General features: G+C 45.3%; 1 protein-coding gene across 5 annotated transcripts in view; it reads left to right on the top strand.

Annotated features, from left to right (window-relative positions):
• LOC125448355 (rho guanine nucleotide exchange factor 25-like) overlaps window positions 1-25,295 on the top strand; it is a 418,447-nt gene extending 393,152 nt beyond the window's left edge. For 4 of the 5 annotated variants that reach the window (XM_059643473.1, XM_048523634.2, XM_048523632.2 and 1 more), the window contains 6 exons: window positions 2,128-2,178; window positions 4,925-5,002; window positions 6,091-6,282; window positions 12,637-12,817; window positions 18,850-19,094; window positions 19,809-25,295. In XM_059643473.1, coding sequence (XP_059499456.1) covers window positions 2,128-2,178; window positions 4,925-5,002; window positions 6,091-6,282; window positions 12,637-12,817; window positions 18,850-19,094; window positions 19,809-19,895 — 834 coding nt within the window. In that variant the 3' untranslated portion in view covers window positions 19,896-25,295. The remainder of the gene's footprint in view (window positions 1-2,127; window positions 2,179-4,924; window positions 5,003-6,090; window positions 6,283-12,636; window positions 12,818-18,849; window positions 19,095-19,808) is intronic. The other variant, XM_048523635.2, reaches the window with a different exon arrangement.
• The last annotated feature ends 768 nt before the right edge of the window (window positions 25,296-26,063 follow it).

Raw genomic sequence — 26,063 nt, 5'->3', positions numbered from 1 at the left:
CATTGGAACCTTTCTTAAATCTCGTGACCTTTCAAAGATTAAACCCAATGCATCCATTTGTTTTAAGACTATCAGGACAGGGGACATGTCAGCTATTAGGTTTTTTGCAAGCAACAGAGATAATTTAAATTCCTCACTTTGCCTCTTCTTCCTGATTTTCGGTTAGTTTTAGGATGGTGTTGGTATCTTCTACCATGAAGACAGATACAAGATATTAGTTCAAAATCTCTGGCATTTTGTGTCTCTTACTATTAATCCCAAAGGGGAACAATGATTATTTTAGCTACTTTTACCTTTTCTACACTTGTAGAAATGCTTATTGCTTGTTTACATATTTCTTGCTAGTTTACTCTCATAAACTCTTTTCCCTTTATTCCCCTCTTCCACTTTAGCCAACTGTGTTTTCATCTTAAGATAACAATGTGTGGAGCTGGATGAACACAGCAGGCCAAGCAGCATCTCAGGAGCACAAAAGCTGACGTTTCGGGCCTAGACCCTTCATCCCCCTCTCTGATGAACGGTCTAGGCCCGAAACGTCAGCTTTTGTGCTCCTGAGATGCTGCTTGGCCTGCTGTGTTCATCCAGCCTCACATTTTGTTATCTTGGATTCTCCAGCTTCTGCAGTTCCCATCATCACTGTGTTTTCATCTTGCTATAATCGCCTTTATTTCAGTGTAGGACACTAGATTCAGACCCAGGTTTATCTCCCTCAAACTGAATATGAAATTCTGTCCCATTATGATGCCTCTTCCCTGGAGGATCCTTTACTCTGAGTTCATTTATAAATCCTGTTTCAGGACGTTTAACCAGAGTAGTACATTTTCGGTTGGTTTCACAACATATTGTTTTAAGGAACTCTTCTCAAATAAACTCACCCTCAAAGTTACCTTTGCTAATTTGATATATCCAATCGATACGAAGATTAACATTGCCGTACAAGTATGTGCAACTTTCGTACAAGTGCCCATTATTGTGTGAAGAAGTGGTTCTAACTTTAAGACTCTGCTCCCTAGTCCTAGACACCGCAACAAACAGAAGTAGTTTTACTCCATTAATCCTATCTGAAGCCTTTTATATCATGAAACCTTGGAACAAATCTCCCCTTAACTTTCTAAATTCTGGAGAATTCCTCCTTTTGTGTAGTGTCCTCCTGTAATTTAACCCTGAAAGTGCACTTGCAGCATTTTGCTATGAATAAGTTCGACAGATTGCCAACGGGTCTTAGACAGTGTTCATCATGAACAGCCATTACTCAGTTTCTCTGGGGTTTTGCTGAGAGGCTCCTGTCAAAGTTGCAACTGTAAAAACTGGAGAAACTCCACCACTGTCAATGTCGGCAGACACTACTGTTAGCTCATGCATAATATTTCTGTGGCCCATTATTGGACTGTTTCTAGTTCCCAGAGCAACAGCCCTTCCCAGTATGGGCTACCCAACACCTCACTGCGTGTAAACTGATCCATAACTGGAAACGTGTGATTGAATTGGCTCCCCTGGTGCATTGCTGATCTGACAACTTCAGCACAGATAGGCAACATCACCAAAACAACAAATAGGCTCCACATTAATGGAAACATGAGTCCTTTGGTTCCCTGTTGCTTGCTGTGTCTGGTACACTCTCTTAGCTCAATTTTGCTGAGGCATTTTTTTATGTGAACCCGTTCCCCTTCCATGCATCCCAGCTACTGCCCATTCTCCTCACTCAGAGGTATTTTTATATACCTTTGGAGCAGTCAGACTTGAACCTGGATCTTCCAGCCAACAGGCAGGGACACTACCACTTGCCATCAGCTTCCACCCTTCTCGCTTCAGTCAGTGCTATTCTGTTTTTGTAGGTCGGAACAGGCCTGGGCCATTTAGTGCAAGGTCTCTTTAATTGGCCTCTCTGTATCTGCACAGAATCCCTGTTACTGTTCTTAGTTTTAGAGAGAAATTTGGGATCTTGAACGAAGCATTGGTACATTGTTGGCTGCTGCTCACACCAAAATTTCTTCTATCCCATTACAGGGCTGCTCTGCCTGTTTGATTGGCATGTGAAAGTAATCACCACATTGTTTGATAGTATTTATCTTGCTGGCACAGATTTTGCAACCCATGAGTTACCTGTTTTCTTTCTTTGCTCGCCAGGATTTCCTGAAGTATTTGAAGAAGGCTGAGCGGGACACCACTCTGTTGGAGGTATGGCGATCACCAAAGTGGGATATTGTCCGTTCATTGCCTTCCACCCTGATCCCTCTGTAAATCTCAGTTCCTTTCAAGCTCTGCTACTTCCCAGTCCCGATCACACATCACCACCCACCCCCCCAACCCCCATCCCCGGTGCCATCCAGCTACCATGGCAGCACTTTGGTTACAAAACCCTTCTGCCTGTTTTCAACTCCCTCATGCCCTCGCCCCTCTCTATTTCTGTAATCAGCCCCAGAACACAGGTGGCATGGTGGCTCAGTGGCTAGCACTGCTGCTTCACAGTGCCAGGACCCAGCTTTGATTCCAGTCTCGGGCGACCGTCTGAGTGGAGTTTACACATTCGCCCCATGTCTGCATGGGTTTCCTCCTACAGTCCAGTGATGTACAGGTTAGGGTAGATTGAGGTCATGCTAAATTGCCCATAGTGTCCAGGGACATACAAGCTAGGTAATTTAGCCATGTGGGATTACAGGGATAGCATTGAATGCTCTTCAGACGGTTATGCTGACTCAGTGTGCCACATGGTCTCTATCTGTACTGTAGGGATTTTATGATTTCAACCCACTGAGACAACCTCTAATTCTGGCCTCAGAGCATCCCCCTGATTTCCATTGCTTCACTTTGATCTGGAATTCTCTCGCACTCTTCCTCCTTTAAAACCAAGCTTTCGGTCAGCTCTCTGTTTGTGGTTCCGCATCACATTTGTTGAGATAAGGCCATAAGTAGTAGGTGCACGGGTAGACTATTTGGCCCCTCAAGCCTGCTCCCCCATGCAATAGGATCTTGGCTGATCTGACATTCCTCACATTCACTTTCCTGCCCTTCCCCTTTATTCCCCGACTGATCGAGAATCTATCTCAGCCTTAAATATACACAAGGACTCTGCCCCCACAGCTCTCTGTGGCAAGGAGTTCCAAAGATTCTCAACCCTCTGAGAGAAGAAATTCTTCCTCATCTCAGTCTGAAATTGGTGCCCCTTTATACTGAGACTATGCTGCCTGCTTCTACATGTCCTGGGATGATTTTCTTTGGTAAAGGCAGTAGATATTTGCAAGTTGTTGTTGTGACTCTTGCTGTTTTTACTGTTTTTCCAAGAGATTCGGCACAGAAGCAGAGAACTGCGGGCCATTGTCATTTATTGAATAATATCAATTTATTTTTCTCCATATAAGCAGCAGCTCTTCCATAAATAAGTTGTATCTGCAAATGACTTTTCAAACAATTAATGATGCTAGAGTACTTTACAGGAAGACGATGCTGGGCATCCAGCTGAACAAAACATAGGATTTAGGAGTCGGCCACTAGGCCTCTTGAGCCTGCTCCACTGTACAGTAAAGTCATGGCCAATCTGGTTGTGGTCACAGCACCATGGTCCTATCCTATTTTAAACAACTAGCTCATGTTTGCTAGCTCATGTTATACTTTCTCTGCCATTACGTTCCACTGGGGCCTCTTTACTGCAGAGTACCTCCCAGTTTAATAACTCGCACAGTTCGATGACTTGAACTTTCTCATTGAGGTGAAAAAGGTAAATGGATCATTTCTATTTTACATTATTACCTTCCATGACCTCAGGTCCAATTAGGCACTGCTGAAGTGTCAGCAACCCACAAGATCCCAAAAGGAGCAATGAGATTGTGACCAGATCATCAGTTTTCTCTTGTCATTTGAGAGATCATTGTTGGCCAGGACACTGGGAGAGAAAGCTCTTGCTCTTCAATGGGAACCTTCACCTGAGAAAGGCAGATATCATCATATTATTTCACTCTTTTGTGGGGTGTAGGCACCCACTGGCAAGGTGAGCATTTGTTTGCCCTTTGAACTGAGGGGTTCTCTGGGACATTTCACAGGGCGGTTAAGAGTTAACCACAATGCAATGGGTTTGGAGTCACTTGTAGGCTGGGCCAGTTGTATAGAACATGGTCTTTCGGCCCACAATGTTGAGCTGAACATGATGCCAAATTATGCCAAGTTAAACTAAACCCTTTCTGCCTGCCTCTGGTCCATAGCCCTCCATTCCTTGCATATTCGTGTGATTATCTAAAAGTCCGTTAAATGCCCCTATCGCATCTGCCTCCACCATCACCCCTGGCAGTGCCTTCCAGACTCCTACCACCCTCTCCGTGTAAAAAATCTCCTTTGAACTTTCCCCGATTCACCTTAAATGCATGTCCCCTAGTTTTAGACATTTCAACTCCGGGAAAAGATTCTGACCATCACCCCTATATATGCAGCTCATAATTTTATAGACTTCTATCAAGTCTCCCCTAAGCCCCCACTGCTCTAGAGAAAACAAGATGGAAGTGATGTACTTTTGTGTTGAAAGTTTGTCGCCCTGAATGTGATTTTGTGATCCCTCTTACTTTGTCATTCATTGCCACTTGTGTACAATCCATTGTGACACAGCCCAGCTAGATGCAGGAAACAGGAAATCAAATAATACAAGACTATTGCAGGAGCAAACTACACTGCAGTAGCATTGCAATGCAGCTCAAAACATCAGCAAGTCACACACAAGGTTATGGGTTAAGTGCTGGGAAATGGGATTGGAATCATTAGTTGCTTGTTTTCCATGGGTGCAGAACACATGGGCTGAAGGGCCTTTTACTATGCTGTAGACTTCCACGACTCTCTGACAAGCATGCCCCCACACAAAATAAAATGGCAGAAAATGTCTCTATTGAGTAAATAATGCTGTGTGTGTACATTGAGATTATGTGACGTTTTCCCTTTGTAGCAAGCTGTGGAGGTGATGTGCTTTGTGCCGCGACGGTGTAACGATATGATGAACGTAGGACGCTTACAGGGCTTTGAGGTAAGTCTTGATTTCACTTCTGTTCTTTGTTAGGAGGGGATTGCAGGACGTGCCTGTCAATATATTACTGGTCAAAGCTAGTTAACAAGAGAACGATTCGTCAGCACTCTCTGGTCATCCACTCTTAGATAAGGGATGAAATGAACCTCAAAGCTCAGGTTTCAACACGTGGTTCCATACAATAATACAATGTGTTTTTGTGTCCAAAAGCGTCAACCCTTACTTGTATCTTTCCACAAGAAAAAGGGATATGGAATCAGGACCTCTCCCAGGAGCTAGAGACCCAAAGTGTCTTTGGAGTCAGGAAATTAAAAAAGAAACCAGTTCTGAGGAAGGTTCATCGGACCTGAAACGTTAACTCTGTTTTCTCCTCCACAGATGCTGCCAGACCTGCTGAGCTTTTCCAGCAACTTTGTTTTTGTTCCTAAAAAAGAAACCGTTGCCCATCTTCCCACTGATACCAGTTTTCTGAAACTTGAGAGAAAGCGATTCCTGACTTATCACCCAAAAGTCTCTCTTAATGTTTGCCCTTTAAATTCATGGCCGTTCACTTGGACTTGGGGATGAGAGGACATTGGATGATATTGAATGAACTGCCTGTTAGTCATCACACCTAACTGACCACTTCCAAACCCATAGACCACTTCCATCCGTGACAAGAGCAGCAGATACATGGGAACACAAACCCCTACAAGTTGCAAGCCCCTCCCCATATTGACTTGGAAGTATATCGCCGTTCCTTCAGTGTTGTTGGGTCAAAATCCTGGAATTCCCTCCCTAAGGGCATCGTGGGTCGACCCACAGCAGGTGGACTGCAGCAGTTCAAGAAGGCAGCTTAACCCCAGCTTCTCAAGGGGCAGCTAGGGACGGGGCAATAAATGCTGAGCAACATCCCTTGATAGAATTCAAAAAAACTAAAACTCGGGAGAGATGTTCAACTGACAGATTTATCCAATCACCAAATTCAAAAAGACCCTGGAAGGAATTGGATCCAGGTTTGTAGCAATTTGAATTCCCTCCCCCTTTCTCCTTCCGCTTAATGTTGAATTAACCAGAGGTAGACTGCCCTCTCTTCCTTCTTCCTTCAGGGCAAAATAACAGCTCAGGGAAAACTCCTTCAGCAGGATACCTTCCATGTGATCGAACAAGATGCTGGCTTCCTGTCACGCAGTAAAGAGCGGCGTGTTTTCCTCTTTGAACAGATAGTAATCTTCAGTGAGCCACTGGATAAAAAGAAGGGCTTCTCACTGCCAGGTTATCTCTTCAAGAACAGTATTAAGGTAATGGCTGTGTGCATGGAGTTTCTCTGTGCTGGCATGGGACACAATGCCCACTTGTTTCCACTGCTGCACTCACCAGCTCCAGGATTTCAGTCAGTTCACGCCAAAGGCCATCGTGCCGAAGGCGGTTTCTGCCAAAGGCCGTTGAACATAAGAGCCAGACAGACCTGTCGACAATTTTTCATTGCTCAGCCAGGCCATGCATCTTGTGCCACCAGCTCCTCAATTTATTCATGCCCCACCCTGATGCTGTGTCAATGTCCCAGTTCAGGATTCTTATTGTGCAACTCAGACTGGCCCTTCACACCACTACTAAAGAAATGCCTCACCGTCGGAGGGTCAGTGCTGAGGGAGCACCACACTGTCGGAGGGTCACTGCTGAGGGAGTGTCGCACTGTCAGAGGGTCAGTGCTGAGGGAGCACCGCACTGTCGGAGGGTCAGTGCTGAGGGAATCGCCGCTCTGTCGGAGGGTCAGTGCTGAGGGAGTGCCGGACTGTCGGAGGGTCAGTGCTGAGGGTGTGCCGCACTGTCAGAGGGTCAGTGCGGAGGGTGTGCCGCACTGTTGGAGGGGCAGTACTGAGGGAGTGCCGCACTGTCGGAGGGTCAGTGCTGAGGGAGCACCGCACTGTCAGAGGGTCAATGCTGAGGGAGTGCCGCACTGTCGGAGGGTCAGTGCTGAAGGAGCACCACACTGTCGGAGGGTCAGTACTGAGGGAGTGGGCACTGTCAGAGGGTCAGTGCAGAGGGAGCACCGCACTGTCAGAGGGTCAGTGCTGAGGGAACACCGCACTGTCAGAGGGTCAGTGCAGAGGGAGCACCGCACTGTCAGAGGGTCAGTGTTGAGGGAACACCGCACTGTCAGAGGGTCAGTGCAGAGGGAGCACCGCACTGTCAGAGGGTCAGTGCTGAGGGAACACCGCACTGTCAGAGGGTCAGTGCAGAGGGAGCACCGCACTGTCAGAGGGTCAGTGCAGAGGGAGCACCGCACTGTCAGAGGGTCAGTGCAGAGGGAGCACCGCACTGTCAGAGGGTCAGTGCAGAAGGAGTGCTGCACCAAGGCAGATAGTCTGATTTATCTGTAAAAAGAAATAATTATTAATGACAATTGATTCACTAAATTAGTAAGAATACCTACCATACTGAACCCAGTGTCTGAAAGTGACCTCAACTTGGAGTTGTTGTATGTTTCCAGCTTTTAATGAGCTATATTGGCAAATTTTACTGGTTTTCCACTGTAACCCGATCTGGGTTGTGGGAGCCAGGTTGCAAATAAGAGCAAAACACAATCGGAAATGGAGAGGCTGCTGCTGCATGTCGCTTCATGTCAGCCATTTGAGAGCACAGTGCACGAGTGTTGGTCAATGTCAATGGTGATTGTTGGCTGTGTGATGGAGTGGGTCACACAGATAGAACATAGAACAATACAGCGCAGAACAGTCCCTTCGGCCCACGATGTTGTGCCGACCTGTGAACTAATCTAAGCCCATCCCCCTACACTATCCCATCATCATGCTCATCCAAGGTCTGTTTAAATGTCTGGACAAGTTGATTAAAAATATTTATCAATACTGTCGCTACAAATCAGGTCAAAAGTTAGGGCTCCTGTGGTGAGTAATTCACCTCTTGTCCACAATCTACAACATGTCAAGATGAGATCAAACACTTCCCATTTGCCTGGATGAGTACAGCTGTAACACAATGTGTGACACCATCCAGGACAAAGCAGATTGCTGTGTCGGATCCCTGTGGGGTCCCTGTGATGACCCTGGGCCAGGATCTCTCATGACCAATCCTTCCCATTTTAAAATGTCCATAGAATAAGTACATTTTCTGCCTCAGAGACAGTAGGAACTGCAGATGCTGGAGAATCTGAGATAACAAGGTGTGGAGCTGGATGAACGCAGCAGGCCAAGCAGCATGTTGTGTTCATCCAGCTCCATACTTTGTTATCTCACATTTTCCCTATTGTCTGTCACTCGTGCTTTCTGAAAAAGCTTTGAAACGTCCTTCAAAACACTTCAATTCAGGATGTCTATAAAAAAGTGTCTGGCTGTAGGGTGGGCGAAAGTGTAAGCCTGCTCTTGCACACCACCTAGTGGTAGCTTCATGGTGGCATGAACCAGAGACTGAGCAACAAGGATAATAAAACGTGAGGCTGGATGAAGGGTCTTCTGATGAAGGGTCTAGGCCCGAAACGTCAGCTTTTGTGCTCCTGAGATGCTGCTGGGCCTGCTGTGTTCATCCAGCTTCACACTTTGTTATCTTGGATTCTCCAGCATCTGCAGTTCCCATTATCACTGAGCAACAAGGAACTGGGTTGTCTTCCTGATCAGTGAACAATGTTTAATGCATAGCAGGAAGAGATTAATTTGCATTCACAAGCTGTGAAAAGATTAAAAAAAATTGAATCTCAAATACTTAACAATTCCTGTTAAGCTGTGCTCTGTTGCTAGGTGACACTATGAGAGAAGTCGAATCCCTCATCACCTTAGTCCACCACCGATGGGGTGGGCAGAAGGGGCTCTCGGTGGAAGTGTCCAGCCTGCCCCATCAACCCACACCCTCCTTCACCTGGCTGGGCTCAGTCTGTCATCAGTGATAATGGGAACCGCAGATGCTGGAGAATCCAAGATAACAAAGTGTGAAGCTGGATGAACACAACAGGCCAAGCAGCATCTCAGGAGCACAAAAGCTGATGTTTCGGGCCTAGACCCTTCATCAGAGAGGGGGATGGGAAGAGGGTTCTGAAATAAATAGGGAGAGAAGGGGCGGCGGACCGAAGATGAATAGAGGAGAAGATAGGTGGGAAGGAGAGTATGGGTGGGGAGGGAGGGGATAGGTCAGTCCGGGGAGGACAGACAGGTCAAGGGGGCGGGATAAGGTTAGTAGGCAGGAAATGGAGGTGCGGGTTAAGGTGGGAGGAGGGGATAGGTGAGACGAAGAACAGGTTAGGGAGGCGGGGACGAACTGGGCTTGTTTTGGGATGCAGTGAGGGGAGGGGAGATTTTGAGGAACACCACAGCCCAATGGTATCAATGTGAATTTCACCAGCTTCAAAATCTCCGCTCCCCCCACTGCATCCCAAAACCACCCCAGCTCGTCCCCGCCTGCCTAACCTGTTCTTCTCTCTGCTATCCCCTCCTCCCACCTCAAGCTGCACCTCCATTTCCTACCTACTGACCTCATCCCGCCCCCTTGACCTGTCCGTCCTCCCCAGACTGACCTATCCCCTCCCTACCTCCCCACCTATACTCTCCTCTGCACCTATCTTCTCCTCTATCCATCTTCAGTCCGCCTTCCCCTCTCTCCCTATTTATTCCAGAACCCTCTCCCCATCCCCCTCTCTGATGAAGGGTCTAGGCCCGAAATGTCAGCTTTTGTGCTCCTGAGATGCTGCTTGGCCTGCTGTGCTCATCCAGCTCCACACTTTGTTATCTCAGTCTGTCATCAAACGGGTTTTCTTTTAACTGAATCTTAACTGCAACAATAGTAGTCTCGCCAACTTTAAGGGCATTTAAATGGTCGTTGGATAAACATATGGATGATAATGGAATAGTGTAGGTTAGACGGGCTTCAGATTGGTTCCACGGGTCAGCGCAACATCGAGGGCCGAAGGGCCTGTACTGCGCTGTAATGTTTTATGTTCTAGTCCACTCCCTCCAAAGAAAAGGTGCTGCTATGGGGACCTGCCCAGATCCCAATTATTCCTGTCTTTTTGTGGTATATGTGGAACCCTCCTTATTTCCAATTCTACTCCCTTTCTTCATTACAGACTGCATTGGTGTCATTTCCAGCTGTCTGTCTGAACAGGAAGATTTAATCAACTTTGTTTCCAATTTCCACGCTTCCCTGACCTTCACATCACCAAATCTTTCCTTCTCTCCTTCGACTTCTCAGTCTCCTTTTCTGGGAATGGTGTGTAAATGGATATTTATTACACGCTCCCTCACTCCGATAGCCACCTCGATGACACTTACTCACACCCTGCATCCATTAATGGCTCTATTCCATTCTCCCAGTTTCTCCATCTCCATTGCGTGTGTCCTCATGCCTCTGATATGACTTCCTTTTTCCTCGAAGAGATTGCCTGCCATTGTGGTTGACAGGTTCCTTGGCTGTGCCTGCATTTTTTCCCCACACTTCTGCTCATACCTCTTCCTCTGTCTCAGAAACAAGATTGGCTCCCTGTTATCCTCACTTCTCACCCACATGCACGTATAATGGATTGTCCTGTGCCATTTCCCCCACCTCCAGCACGACAATCTCAGTGAATACATCACGTCCTCCCCTTTGACATTTCAGCGTGACCATTCCCTCTGCAATGTCTTTGTCCATTCCTTAGTCACTTCCAACTACCCCATCCATTTCCCTCTGTGCCTTTCCAAGTCCTTTAATCCCATCCTTCCTTGCCACCTGAGGCTGCAAACATTCCTTCCAGGTGAAACAGTGACCAACTTGTACTTCTTTCAACTCAGTACATAATATTCACTGCTCATGATGCAAGCTGCTTGTCGTGTTATGTCTCCCGGTCAGTATGTCAGATTACCTTTAAGAGATAAAACAGTCCAACTTGAAGAGACATGCTTATAATGTCGTCATAGTATGTGACCTGAGGGGGAATAAAGGTCTCAGACTCCATCGTAACTGAGATCCCCTTAAGCATGACATGCTATTGAAAGCATGTGGCTCTTTGTAGCCTAATAGTTTAATGTTAGCCCAAACACTGATGTACCTGTGAATGTAATAACTGTATGGAATAGCTAATTGTAATAAGTTTTTGCTCACAATGTGAGCTGCTCAATAGCAGTGAGATCAAAATGCAGATTAGGCGACCATTTTACAGAACATTTCATTTTCCACCTTCCTACCACAATGACCTCTGTGTCCTTGACCTGCTGTATTGTTCCAATCAAGCTCAAAGCACTGCACCTCATTTTTCAGTGAACTTCCCTGCTGGAGTGAGGGCTTAGCAGCCTGTGCAGCTGCTAAGAAAATGTTAGGGAACACTGATACAGAGGCTTTAGTTTGATACTTTGATTCTTTTTTTCTCTTCCAGTCCTAGTTTGTTTAGTCTCTGATCTGTGATCTGTCTTTTCTTGTCATGGTTTGTTTGTCATTTCCTGAATATCAAGCATCTTTTGTCTTGTTTAAAGTCACTGTCTTCTCGGTTTAGGCCCCGACCAGAGGAAAGGGTAAAGACAGAGAAACTAATCAACTCATTTATTCATTTATTATAGCTAAAGGAGATCAACCCAATATTCCAAAGCCAAGCAACCACACTCCTTAATCAATAATAACCTATCCACATCATCAGTGTCCTGTAGTCACCACGATAGTTCTGTTTCACTGTGAGATAAACTTTCTGACCTGTGACGTTTGTAGATAAATAATTAACAGAACCTAAATTGGAGCAACTAGCTTTTTGTAAAGCATGATCGTCCTTGCAGAAACCCCAAGTTGGCCGCTTTTAATTATTTTCTCTGTATCTTGATCTTGAATTGTTTTATCTACAATTAAGTATTACAGTTTTTTTTCCCCCTGACTTGGTGTGAACTGAGTGATCTGTAATTACTTGGGTTTGTTTTGGCTTCTGTTCTGAATTTGGAGATTGTGTTGGTCATCCTCCAGTACACAGCAATCCTCAATATAGGAAATAGGAGCAGGAACATGCCATTCGGCCCTTTGAAGCTACTCCCCCATTCAATATGATCACAGCTGATCATCTAACTCAGTCCCCTCCTCCCATTTTCTCCCCCATACCCTTTCATCCCTTTAGAACTATATAGAACTCCTTCTTGAAAACATTCAATGTTTTGGCCTCAACCACTTTCCGTGACAGAAAATTCCTCAGGCTCCCCACTCTCTGGGTGAAGACATTTCTCCACATCTTAGTCCTAAATGGCCTACCCTATTTCCTTAAACTGTTGTCAAAGGTAGTGCATTTGTGAATAAAAGGGTGATTGGCAATGGGATGCTGGCCTCTGAGGTGTTATTTCAGTATTACACCAATTTTAATTGCACCATCATCAGTGGCTATGTCCTCAGCCATTTGTACCATTGAACTTCCTCCTTGAGCCTCTCCACCGTCTACCTCCCTCCCTCTTATTAAGCTTCTTAAACTAGCTTTAGTCTTCCAGGCATAAAATGAGACCTGATTCCAAAAAGTTGTATGTAGACGCTCCAGTGAACATTTAGCAATATTCATGGCACTATCGAAATGTAATTGTTGCTGCAATTCCTCAACCCAAAAGACTGGGTTTAGCCCCACACTTTATAGTGTGTGAAAAGGACTGACGAGAAGTGCTGATTGTGTAGTTTACTGAAATATTTTTTCTCATTTTTTTGAACTGCAGGTTAGCTGCCTGGGTCTTGAAGAAACCGTGGACAATGACTCTTGTAAATTTGCCTTGACCTCACGTGGGACAGACAGGAACATGGTGCGATATGTCCTACAAGCCACTATTCCTGAAATCCGGCAGGCCTGGGTTTCAAACGTTAGTCAGATCCTGGAAACGCAACGTAACTTTTTGAATGGTGCGTGAAATGTAAACAGTTGCTGCTGAATTAGAAAGAAATCTCTTTGCGTAAAATATCAAGATGTAGCTTCTTGAACTGCTGCAGTCCATGTGGCAAGTGCAGTGTTTGTTTGAATGTGAACCGGAGTTCCTGGCTACAGGTCCAAACAAGGTCACGTTCCTGACTTTTGTTGTCACCCTGGAGAGTGTACAAAGGGGTACCACCATGGCTATTCACGCCACTCTTTCTGGCTGCCTTTTAGACTTGATACTGAAGCCCCGTGCCCTCTCAGGGGTGGAGAAGATCCCACTGACATGCAGCAGAGTTGAACTTGGTGTCATGGCCAACATTTATCCTTTTCTCAACATTACAAAGAAAGCAGGTGAGGTGTTATGCACCTCATTGCTGTTTGTGCGATCTTGCTGTGTACAAATTGACTGCCACATTAGCTATGTTGAACGACATTGGCTGTGAAACATTGGGCATGTGGTAGACTGATGACAGGAATGCTGCACAATGGTCCTCAGGGAAAGGGGAAAACTGGAGGGAGTACAGAAGCAGAAAGTTTTGTGGTTCAGTGGTCTCATCCCTATTTCAGAGCGAGAAGGTCTGAGCTCATGTCCTGCTGCAGAACTTGTTGGGTTAGGGTTAGGGCTCACAAAAAGGTATCAGGTAGGTTAATGATCATCCTGCACATCTTTCCAAGGTGCTTGATGGTGATTGGGAGAGATTTGTGGTCAGCCATACTGCAGTGCCAAGCATCACCATCAACATCCCTCCAAGGGATGTCCCATGGTCACACCCCAGAGACAGTGGAAGCATTGGTCAAAATATTTCAGAACCATTAGATTCCGGGAGATTTCCAGCAATTTGGAAAACTGCCGAAGTGACATCCCTGCTCAAGACATGACGGAGACAGAAAGCAGGAAACTAGCATTTACCCAACAACAGATGTTAGGCTAACTATTACCAAGGAAGAAATAGCAGGACATTAAGAAAAACTCAAGGAGTAAACATAGTTTTGTGTAATGGAAATCATGTTTGATGTACTCGAGTTCTTCAACAAGCTGAGCTGGTAACACCGAGTAGAGTGTAGTAGCGGCCTGGGAGCACTGCCTGGGAGGGTTATTGAGGGGGAAAACCTCACAACCTTTGAAAAGTAATTGGACGAGAACCTGAAGTATCATAACATTCAAAGCAATGGGGCCTAGTGCAGGACCAGTGTTGGTAGTAATATATTTTTGGCAGTACAGACTTGATGGGCTGAAGGGTCTCTTCTATACTATATAATTCAATGGGTCTATAAAGGGGAACCAGTAGATGTAGGGTATTTGGATTTCCAGAAGGCATTCAGTAAAGATGTCACATGTAAGAAAAAGTAAAAGACAGACTGTTACTTAGAGCCCAAAACAAAGTGCAGAGGGACCTGGGTGTTGCTGGGTATGAAACACAAACAGGTGAAGCAGGTAATAAGATGGGAAATGAAATTCTGTGGTTTCCTGCAGGGTCAGGGGGACGGGGGAGGTTAGAGTTTAAATACAGGGAAATCTGGTTAACAACAGTTGATGAAGCCACACCTGGAGTCCTGTGTGCAGTTCAGGTCCATGTATTTAAGAAAGGATGGACTGGCATTGGAGGCAGTTCCAAACAGATTCACTCGGCCAATTCCTGGGCTGAGGGGTTGACTTATCAAGAAGAGATAAAGAGGGACGGTGGCTCAGTGGTTCGCACTGCTGCCTCACAGCACCAAGGACCTGGGTTTGATCCTACCCTCAGGCAACTGTCTGTGTGGAGTTTGCACATTCTCCCCATGTCTGTGTGAGTTTCCTTCAGGTTCTCCGGTTTCCTCCCATGGTTCAAAGATGTGCAAGTTAGGTGGATTGGTCATGCTAAATTGTCTGTAGTGCCCAGGGATGTGCGGATTAGATGGGTTAGCCATGGGAAAGTCAGGTTTACAGTGTAGGGGGATTGATCTGGGTGGGATGCTCTTCAGAGGGTCAGTGTGGACTTGTTGGGCTGAATGGCCTGTTTCCACACTGTAGGGATGATATGATTCTGTGAGATTAGGACTTTATTCATTAGAGTTTAGAAGAATGAGGGTGTGATCTTATTAAAACAGACAAGATTCTGAGGGGGTGTAACAGGGTAGCTGTTAAGCAGATATTTTCCCCATGGGTGCAATCTCAAACTAGGCGACACAGTTACAGAATAAGGGGACACTCAGTTAAAACTGAGATGTGAAGGAATTTCTTCTCCCAGAGGATAGGGAATGTCTGGAATTCTCTCTCCTCAGAGACTTTGGGAGGCTAGATCACAAAGTATTTAAAGAAGAGGGAGATTGATTCTTTCCTGCCAGGTCCTCATAGCCGTCAACTCCTGAGCTTTTCAAAAATCCGAGTCATACAGCACAGAAAGAGACACTTTGGTCCAACTTGTCCATGCCAACCAGCCATCTTAATCTGCCCTCAGTGGCGTCTCTTGCGTTTCCTGCACCTCTGCCCTCAAACCGCCTCCCCCCATCAAAAATAAAGACAGAATTCTCCTTGTTCTCACATACTACCCCACCAACCTCCGCATCCAGCACATCATTCTGTCACTTCTTCCACCTGCAATCTGACCCCAAAACCAAAGATATGTTTCCCTCTCCACCCCATCTGCCTTCCGTAGGGACTGCTCTCTCCACAACTCCCTTGTCTGCTCCACACTTCCCACCACCCCTGTACCTTTCCCCGCAACCGCAGGAAGTGCTACACCTGCCCCTACACCTCCACCCTCACCTCCATCCCAGGCCGAAAACAAACCTTCCATTATCAGATAGAAGTTCACCTGCACATCTGCTAATATGGTCTATTATATCCACTGTTCCCCATGTGGCCCACTCTACATCGGTGAGACCAAGCGGAGGCTCGGAGAATGCTTCGTGAAACATCTGCGCTCTGTATACAATAATCAACAACACCTTCCAGTCACAAACTATTTCAACACCCCCTCCCACTCCCTGGGCGACATGTCCATCCTGGGCTTCCTCCAGTGTCACAATGATACCACCCAGAAACTGGAGGAGCAGCACCTCATATTCCACAGCCCAGTGGCCTAAATGTGGATTTTACCAGTGTCAAAATCTCCCCATCCCCCGGCTTCATTTGATTACCAACCCGCCCTCTCATCCCCGCCTCCTTGACCTGTCCATCTTCTCTCCCACCTATCCATTCCTCCCACCTCATTGACCAATCCCCACCACTGCCTACCTGCACTCACCTATTACCATCCCACCTACCTTCCCCGGCACCACCCCCCTCTCTATTTATTTCAGAGCTCCCTTCCCCTTTCCCCATTTCTGAGGAAGACTCCTGATCTGAAACATCAACATTCCTGCTCCTCGGATGCTACCTGACCTGCTGTGTTCCTCCAACTCCACACTGTGTTATCCCTGACTCCAGCATCAGCAGTTCTTACTATGCTAATCTGACTGATTCCCATTTGCCAGTATTTGGCCCATATCCCTCTAAACCCTTCCTATTCATGTACCCATCCAGATGCCTTTTAAATGCTGTAATTGTACCAGCCTCCACCACTTCCTCTGGCAGCTCATTCCATACACGCACCACCCTCTGTGTGAAAAAGTTGCCCATCAGGTCCCTTTTAAACCTTTCCTCTCTCACCTTAAACCTATGCCCTCTCATCTTGGACTCCCTTACCCTGGGGAAAAGACCTTGGCTATTTATCCTACCCATGCCCCTCGTGATTTTATAAACCTCTATAAGGTCACTCCTCAGCCTCTGACACTCCAGGGAAAATAGCCCCAGCCGATTCACCCTCTCCCTGTAGCTCCAACCCTCCAATCCTTGTAAATTTTTTCTAAAAAAAATGTGGCTGGTGCATTCTTCATACCGAATGGCATGACTTTAAACTGGTAAAGTCCATTTGGTGTCACAAAAATGGAAATTTCCTTCGCCGTTTTGGATAAAGGTACCCCACCAGTACTCTTTGTGCAACCCAACTTTAAAATATAAGTTGCTTGTCCCAGCTTCTCAATACAGTCTTCCAAACGTGGACGAGGATTTGAATAAGATTTGTTACTACGTTGACCTTTGCGATAGTCCACACATAATCATTGAGAGAAGTCGAGGCCTGGGGCAGCCCTGTTCTTGTTGAATGGTGGGGGCAGGATTGAGGGGCCGAATGGCCTACTCCTACTCTGATTTCTTCTATTTGTAAGAGGAGAGAGAATGAGACTCCCAGTCTCATGGCCGCACTGTAAAAAGTAGAAGGTGGAGAATGTGCAGCCAAGATGCTGAGACTAAAGTATGTTATCTTCATATCCTGGGAATTCTGAAAATGCCAATGTGATCCATCAGTGGATAACCTCAATAACAACAACATCCATTTATATTTAAATATGCCTACAATGCAATAAATCACCCCAAGGCATTTCATAGGAGCATTAAAAAAAACCCCAAGTGTGACACTGAGGTCAGATACTTGGTTAAAGGGTTAGGTTTTAAGGACTGTCTGAGAGGAGGAGGAGCGAGAGAGAGCATGGCTTCCGGAAGGAATTCCAGAGCTTGAGAGAGCTGAAGGCACAACTGCCAATGGGAGGGAAATGAAAACAGAATGGGCAGGAGGTCATAATGTGAGCAACGCGGATACCGCAGAGGGTCATGGGGCCGCTGGCGATGACAGCGATCAGGACGGATTTGAAAAGAAAGACGAGAATGAAATTGAAAATTGCCCAGCTCCTGTGAAACTGTACCCCAAGAGTAGATCAACATCTGATAATATTACAGCATCTAAGAGACAGTGCATTCCTAATGAAAGTGAAGAACATACAGAGATTGACGAACAAGGAGTAGGTGACACCCTACACAGTGACACCCAACACATTGGTCTAACTGTGGGTTCACCAACCTGCTGAAGGGCAACTTAACCAGCAATGCCCACATCCTATGAATGAATCATGAAAGCATTCAGACTGTTTTCTGACAAAACATGTGTGGAAATAATACATATCGATGCACCTTACTATGTTGAAGCAGCTCAAAGCATTTCTAATGAGTGCCCCTTCCTCTTGTTTTATTTTTAACCAATGTCCAATCCAATTCCATGCTGCACTCCAAACACCTGTACATTTTACTTCAATTAAGGCTGTGCATCACAGAAGGAAGCTGATGGCCCTCTGAATGAGCTACCAATTACGCCCACTCTTAGAAATCCTTCAGATGAAACTTTGTCAAAAGCTTTCCTGAAGAAATCAAAGAGATCAGGATCTTCCCTTTCATTGTTCTTATTAAGTTATTGTCAAATGGCTAACTTACAATTTGACATGCTTCCATTAACTGCTTGAAAATCTTCCAGGTGGTGAACGATCCAGTTCTGCTCCTTTATCTCCCTCTTTCTCTATCACCATGCCCCTCCCTAATTCAGTAACTGCCTCTCACCTTGTACCCTCTGAGATCCCCGCACTCCTCCAGTTCTAGCCTCTAGTACTTTACTGGTCTCCATCATTCTAACTTTGCTGCCAAGGCCGTATACACTGCAGTCCCCTCCCAAACCTGTCTGCCTCTTCACCTTTCTCGCCTTCTTTAAGATGCACCTTAAAACCCATTTGAGGGAAATGGTTGTGTAGTGATCATGGGAAATGGGTTCCACTCCCATATTGGTAGATGATGAAATTAGAATTCCACATTAAAAATAATGTCTGAAATAAAGAGTTGACCTAACATTCACCATCAAGTGTTGGAAAATCCTGTGTCATTCACTAATATCCTTTAGGGAAGGAAACTGCCGTCCTTACCTGATCTGGCCTCCATGTGACTCCAGACCCACTGCAATGTGGTTAACTCTTGAGCAATAAACGCATGAATGAATTAAGAAAAAGCATTACCTTTTCAGCCAGGGTTTTGGTGTCTTGCCTTAGTATTTCCTGTTGTAGCTCAAAGGCAAATTGTATCTCATTGTAATGCCTTGGGAGTGCTATGCAGATGCAGTTGTTGTTGCACGAGATAAGGGTTTGATGAGCCAGTGTGAAGCCTTTCATTCTGTTTTTGCAGCTCTGCAATCTCCGATTGAATATCAACGGAGGGAAAACAAATCCAACAGCTTGGGAAGACCCCGCGACGCCAGGACGGCACTGTCCATCTCAGCTGGCATGAGGCCCCATTCTTCTGCATCCATGGACAGGAACCAGTTTCCCTCGATGAAGGCCTACAACACCTCACTGCCAACATTGTTTCTCCCACCTTGCAGGACTGGCAGTGCCACCCTGGAAACAAATAAGCTGCCAGGTCAGGGGAAGGTAAGCTCCACTTTCTAAAGTGGCCTCAAGAGCAGTGCTTTCCAAAAGATGAGGTTGGGATTCCCCCCCCCCCCCCCCCCCCCAACCCTTCCCTACCATCCAGCAAATGGCCCCCACCTCCCCTAAGGGTCTGTGAGCTCAGAGGCAACAATGGTCATCGTCTGAGTTATAACCCACTTCTACTGGGTCTACGCTCTCTCCTGCCTCTGCTACCACCGCTGTCTCAGTTCTCACTGGGTGGAGGGGCCGGGACAGGTTTTAAGCCTTGTAATGGGTTCACTGTGGGAAAATATTGGGTACTTTTGCTCCAAGGGTGTGATTTAATGGGCCTACGTTTCTATAATTCAGAGCTGCAGCTTGGCATGGGGCTGGGGCTAGGGTTTGAAATCATCCTGGGTTCCTTTCTCCATGTCCCTTATGCAGCACATTCAGTGGGCATCAGTTGGAAGAGGTATTAGGATAGTGCCCAGTGCCAGCTGGAAACATTCATAAGCAAGGAATGAGCCTGAAGCGGGGTTGGAAGGAAATCGATTACGTCAGTGAATGCAAAAGGGTAAGAGAACATCAGCCATTGATGCCGAGAGAATTCTGCAGTGCCCAGGGTTAGATTTGCTCACTGGCAGAGTAAGCTTGCTGTAAACAGGCCTGAGAAGTCACTAGGCAGTTCCCCTGTTTCTCAAAGGTCCCACCTAATGTTGTCATGCCTCATTACAGGATAGCCAAGATGGAAATTCTACCAACGTTGATGTCCCCGGCCACAAGCATAGGAGCCAAGACAAGCTGGACAAGAGCAAGCAATAAAGTTGTTGCTTGGTTTTTCTTTTCTGTTTGCTTAAAGGAAGTTAGGCTCAGGAGCGTACACACTGAGGGTCAGCTCCCCATTTTTAATTCTTCACCCACGAACCAATTCGCTAAAGGTTTGGCGAGCTTTGGCACATTGCATCAACTGTGCACCCTCAGCCAAGTTGTGCTCCGGGACCCTCATTAAACATAACAACCAACTCTGAATCACAGAAAATCAAGGGTATCGTGCTGCCAACGTCATGTCACCAGGGTACAAGTTTTCCTTATGGCTTGTGTGGAGGTCTTCAGTTGTTCTGAATCAATGCGTGTCCCCCTGTTTAAACACCCGACCTCTGGCAAGGTCCTTCTTTACAGGGAAAGTCTGAGGTTTTGAAAGGGCGTTCTGCTGGGGGATTTCAATTCAGTCAAAGGATTGAAAATCACTTGCATTCTGTAATGCTGAAATGGACCATCCTGATCAAGAAGGAGCCTTTCATGCTATTTTCAAAATAGCAACTGAGTCACAATTGGCAACGCTCCAAGCAATGGCCAGGTCCAACAAGTGAATTAAACCAAAATGCTTTATCTCATTAATTGCCCTGTGCCTTCACCATCAACATGAAACAATGTATTCACCACTGTTGCATTGTCATTGAACAACTGTCGTGGTGGAGCTCTCAATCCATTCACAAAATATCTGACATCTCACTTCATCACTCTGCACCGGTGATATCACAATGTCAGGAAGATTTGTGCCCAGTTTGATAGTTCCCTGGCAGATTGCGCAATGCTTTCGGCTTTTGGAATTGATATCTGAGGCATTAAAATGAGGCCTCTGGCACAAACAGGGACAAACGCCAAGAGCAAGAAAAGCCTTTTACACAAAACACACGGCAACCATGCCCAGCCTTTTAAAGCAAAGACAGTTGTGTCAGCTTTGAGCAACTGGGGCAAAGGAAAGATGAGGCAATGGTTGGTAGAAGACCCAAGCATGAAGCAGCACCTCAAATCATCAGAATGGAAGGCACTTGCACGAAAGGGGTGACAGCTACTTTGCCAGTGAAGACACCCGATCATATCCAGTACTTGCCTGCATGAAAATGGTTGGCTGTCTTTTTTAGACAAGTACCTATTGACTCTCCTTGTGGTCTAAGCTTTGTATATGAAGACCATTTTCAACCTTTTGGATCCTCTCTGGTTTGAATTTGTAAACATTTCTAATCTTGCTGCTGTACTTTTTATTTTCCCAGATCCTAAATCGTTCCTTTTGTTTGAAATTTGCATTTGGGCGTTCCGTTCCTCACTCCATGGTGTGTCTCTAAACCCACCACTTTGCGTTAGTTGTCAGGGAAGTGGTCTGTACCTTTTATTTTCCCAGATTCTAAGTCTTCCTCACGGCCTTCTGCTACTCCGCAGTCTGCTCATTTCATGTTGATTCACCTGAATGTCTCCTTCCTGTGCTAACCAAGCTTGCAGGTTCTGTGCTCCTTCACCATGTTGCTGCTGTCAAATTGGTACTCGTTCCTGGCCAAGGTAACAAAACTAAAGCACCAATATCAGTAGCTGGCTGAAGGTGGGAACTCAGCAAATAGGAAGTTTTTGAAGACAACATCGAAATCACAAGAAACAGATGCTGGAATGTTTTTGAGCATTGTTGAGGCCTTGTAGTTAATGTTTAGATGCTACACTCCAAATCTGAACTGGTACAATTTGATGTTACTGTTTTAGCCCTTGGCACATGGTCAAAAGCATAATCCTGCAATCGTTCTGATGGTAAGGATCAGGGATCCATCTCTTCCCTTGACTGGACTGAGGGAATTTCATAGCTGCTCCCTTTTTTTCTTTCCCCCCCATGAGATGCGGCTAACTCAGTATTTATTGCCCAAAGGAGCTATTAAGAGTGAACCACATGGGCTGTGGGTCTGGAGTCACAGACCAGGTAAGGATGGTAGATTTCCTTCCCTAAAAGATGTGATTGAACCAGACAGGGTTTTTCCAACAATCAACAATGGTGTCACGGTCACCAGTAATGACGGCAACTTTCTTTCCCGCATTTATTAGCTGAACTTAAATTAACCCAACAGGATTTGAACCCATGACCTGAGACACGGCTGTGGGTTTGGAGTCACATGTAGGCCGAGACCAGGGTAAGGATGGCAAAGTTCCCTCCCTAAAGGGCAGTAGTGAACCAGAGGGGTTTTTATAACAAATTGATAGTCATCATTTGACTTTCAATTCCAGATATTTATTGAATTTATATTTCCCCATCTGCCATGATGGGACTTGAACCATGGATTCCTAGTCCAGTGACATCACCATTAGCACCACCTCCCCTTTATAAGAACTGAGTTACATGTTTTGTCAAAGGATTTAGATGTAACCAATTTACAGTCACCAGCATCTGGGATGAGAGTGCTTTAATCCCGAGTATCATACAATGTGTGAAATGTTTGCACTTTACGATGTAATCAGTGGCTATTTGAGAACAAGCTTCGAGTTTCTTTACCCTTTTCAGCCAAGTTTCAGTGCTTAGAAAATACCCATGGGATATGCAAATTGAACAGCCTAAATTAAAATTTAAAAAGGATGTTGCGCTCCTGGTTCTGTTACCACTGATTTCAGCCCTGATCTCCTCATTTTGTGAACGCTGCTTTGTGGTAAATTGCATGCCATTCCACAGCTGCTGAAATGCCTGTTATCACACTCGAGGATTCATTTGCCATCTGCAGCAGAGAGTGTGGGCTATTCAATCACTGAGACCATTGGCAATCGCATTCTCACCCAGCACAGAAATCACTGAATTCCGAACAGGAATAAGATCTGTGATTAATGTTTTGGCCTTTGTGCATCACTGCTGAAATCACATGTAACATGACCAGCCACCAGTCTGAAGATCAGTGTGGGTTGTCAATTTGCAATCTGAATGGTGTACTCGATCTCCTGAGTTTTGTTTTAAAATCTACTCATTCATGAGATGTGGGCATCACTGTCTGGGCCCAGCATTTATTGCCCATCTCTAGTTACCCCTTGAGAAGGTGGGGGTGAGCTGCCTCCTTGAACCGCTGCAGTCCATAGGCTGTGGGTAGACCCACAATGCCCTGGGTAAAGGTAAAGTGGAGCTCAATGGAAATTGTTACTAAAAACTGTTGAACCATTCAGGGAACTGGGACATTTTCTTTCATTTGCAAGAAGCATGCTGTCAAACATGAGTGCTTAGTGACAAGAACTCCATGCATTGTTTTTGTGTCAAAGAAAATCTGAAGAAGGGTCCCAACCCGAAACGTCAGCTTTCCTGCTCCTCTGATGCTGCCTAGCCTGCTATGTTCCTGCAGCTGCACACAGTTATCTCTTTGAAAAAAACTTCATTAGACTATTGCACATTTAACAGCAGAGGTCCCAAATGTTGAATTTCCAGACTTAATTTGAATTAGGCAGCAAAAGATGTTCAATTTCACAGGTTCTACTGTAAATTTTCACAAATAGCAGTTTCCACTTTTGCCCCTATCCAGAAGCTGACTCCCCACTAGGGCAGGACCCAGCTCTTTTTCTAATACCGAGAAGTGTTATCACACATAACTTAGTGACCTTCCCACCACCAAAATCACCGTGACATTTTTGAAAAATGTTTATTTTAAACTAATAACCGCTGCTAGTTAAAAAACACCTGCATAGCCAATGAAGTATTTACAAGCAAAGCCCATTACGGGTAGTGCACATCATCAAAAGTGATGGGGAGGTAAAGAGAGGGAAGGGACTAAATCAAAATGGAAATGAACGGGGAAATAAAACACTCTACATGCCTCCACAGTGCCCACCTCTCTGTAAAAGCATTGTGAGCATAGAACCCAGCTCTTAATACAAAAACCAATGACATCATCTACTCTCAATCAATTCTAGTGATGTTCTAATTTACCCTTAGAAAGACCTGTAATTCCAACACTTACCAGCCAGGACTATCTCACCATTTTGTCCCACATTCCAGGATCAAGCTCTTTTTAAATCATCACCAAAAGTACCCATCCCCCGATATCAATCCCGTGTGTAATCACAGTAGCTGAGAATCCTAATATGTCTCTGATGTTTGTAGGTTCCTTCCCCTCTCCTCACACAGTCAACAGGACAGTTTGCCATCTCTGCACCAACTCCAATTTGATACTGTTTCAAAAATAAAAGGCACAGGACATCATTGAAGTGTAGTCCTCAATAACTTGATGGAAAGTGCATGGCTTGCCTTACAAACAGGAGGACATTCAGCCCCCTCAGGCCTGCTCCAGCATGGCTGATCTGTACCTCATTCCCATGTGAGAGCATGGTAAAAAGAAAAACTCCTTGTGCTTTTTATCTGCCTTAGCTCCAATTTGGAGGAATGTTGCTTCCTCAACTCCTTGATATTAAGGTTATGACTCCTCACTAGAGGAGAAACCTTCTCTGTATCCAAGCCATGGTTAAGTAATCTGCAATGTAACCCTCCAACCCTCAGTATCACAAGCTTTGGATCCATTCTGTTTGGGTCCTCTGCAAAGACCCTGAGTTCCTCATTATTTCTACTTGTTATTGCACTGCACTGAAACATACAGAACATGTTGGACCTAAGTTCCAATCATTGGATTTGTTTATTCGACTGGCTTCAATTGAAGTGACACTGCTGCCCCCACCTGGCTGTTGTGAAGTTTACATTTACCGAGAGTTCATGGATGGATAATGTCAGGGGTGAAGGCATTCAGTGGATATGGCACCATACCCAAAGACCAATCATGACCTGCAAAAACACAAGTAAATTACATGAGGAATTTCAAATTCGGGAAAGAGAATACTGACCACATTGTACTATTAAATGCGATTGCAGCACATCTTCTAATTTCCAGCATGCTCCCCTTTTCTCACATCAGTTCTTCGGGTGTTGCAGTCCCAGTTTAATCCACAGGGCCCTCAGCACTGTCACTTATGCCCATTAGGAAGCAGAATTGGTTCTTGACAAGTTCCCACACATGGGTGCAATGTGACTGTTGAGAGAGGCCTATTCTCATCAGGAAAAAGGTGCAAAGGTTGATTCCATCTCAAGTCAGTTTAAGACAGAACAATATCAGTGACTGTCACAACCCTTCATCAGGAAGGGTTGCCCTCACTCCCTTCACCCTCCTAGCATAAGGCAAGTGTTTGAAAAATTGAATAGGGAAAATAAAAGGGGATCGTGTCACGAGTGTTTGATTCTCAATCCTGATATATCTTTCCTCAGTTTGTCATTTCCAGAGCCCTTTGCTAAAATGTGGCCCCCCCACTGCTGAGCATTTTCTATGTATCATACTCCTGTATATGCATGTTTTAATAAATATTGTCTTTTAAAGAAATGTTGAGATGGAGAACAATGCTGTTGTATCATATATCAGATTAAAATTGAAAATCTTTTAAAAAAATTTAGAGAGAGAGTTTGTTCTTTCTTTGTTGCAGGACAGGTAAGCGATAAGATATAAAATACTTCCCCCAAAGATGGCACAAGATTTGAAAGAAAGACAGGCATTTATAGGAACAATCATACATTGTATTTTGCAGTTTTAATTTGATAAAACAAAGCAACCATGAACTGTTTTGCGAAGAAGTCAAATTTGACACTAACACAAGGTAAGATTTAGAACAGGGAGCAGCCTAGTTACAGAGGTTTTTAAACTGGTAACCTTAAAAAGGAGGAAGGAGAGGTTTAATGAGGGAATTCCAGAGCTAAAGTCAGGACAAGCAATTGTGGTGCAAATAACTCAAAGCCAAATATTGCAGATACTGGAAACAAAACCAGAATTTGTTGCAGAAACTCAGCAGGTCTGGCAGCATTTGTGGAGACAGAAAGCATAACTAAATGTTTCAGAATGAAGAAAACTCTCTTTCTCTCAAAACGGATGCTGCCCAGACTTGCAATGCAGATAAAAACAGCAATGTTCCACAGGCCAGAGCAGAGATCATGAAGGGCTTTGGATATTTTCTAACCAACCTACTCAGGGATGTAATGACACACTTCTAAAGCAGCTGGGACTTGAACTCTGCCCTCCTGGCTCAGAGGTAGGGACACTAACATGCCACTGAAGATTAGAAACAGCAAGAGCATGGAGGGATTTGTAAAATGGAGCATTTTAAAACGTAGGCATTGCATTTCAGATGTGATGAGATCACGATAGGTAAACACTCCAGTGCCAACTG

This window comes from Stegostoma tigrinum, chromosome X (genome assembly GCF_030684315.1).
Source record: "Stegostoma tigrinum isolate sSteTig4 chromosome X, sSteTig4.hap1, whole genome shotgun sequence".
NCBI classification, from domain to species: domain Eukaryota; kingdom Metazoa; phylum Chordata; class Chondrichthyes; order Orectolobiformes; family Stegostomatidae; genus Stegostoma; species Stegostoma tigrinum.
The sequence above is the reverse complement of the archived record's forward strand: the minus strand, read 5'-3'. Positions and strand labels throughout refer to the sequence as shown.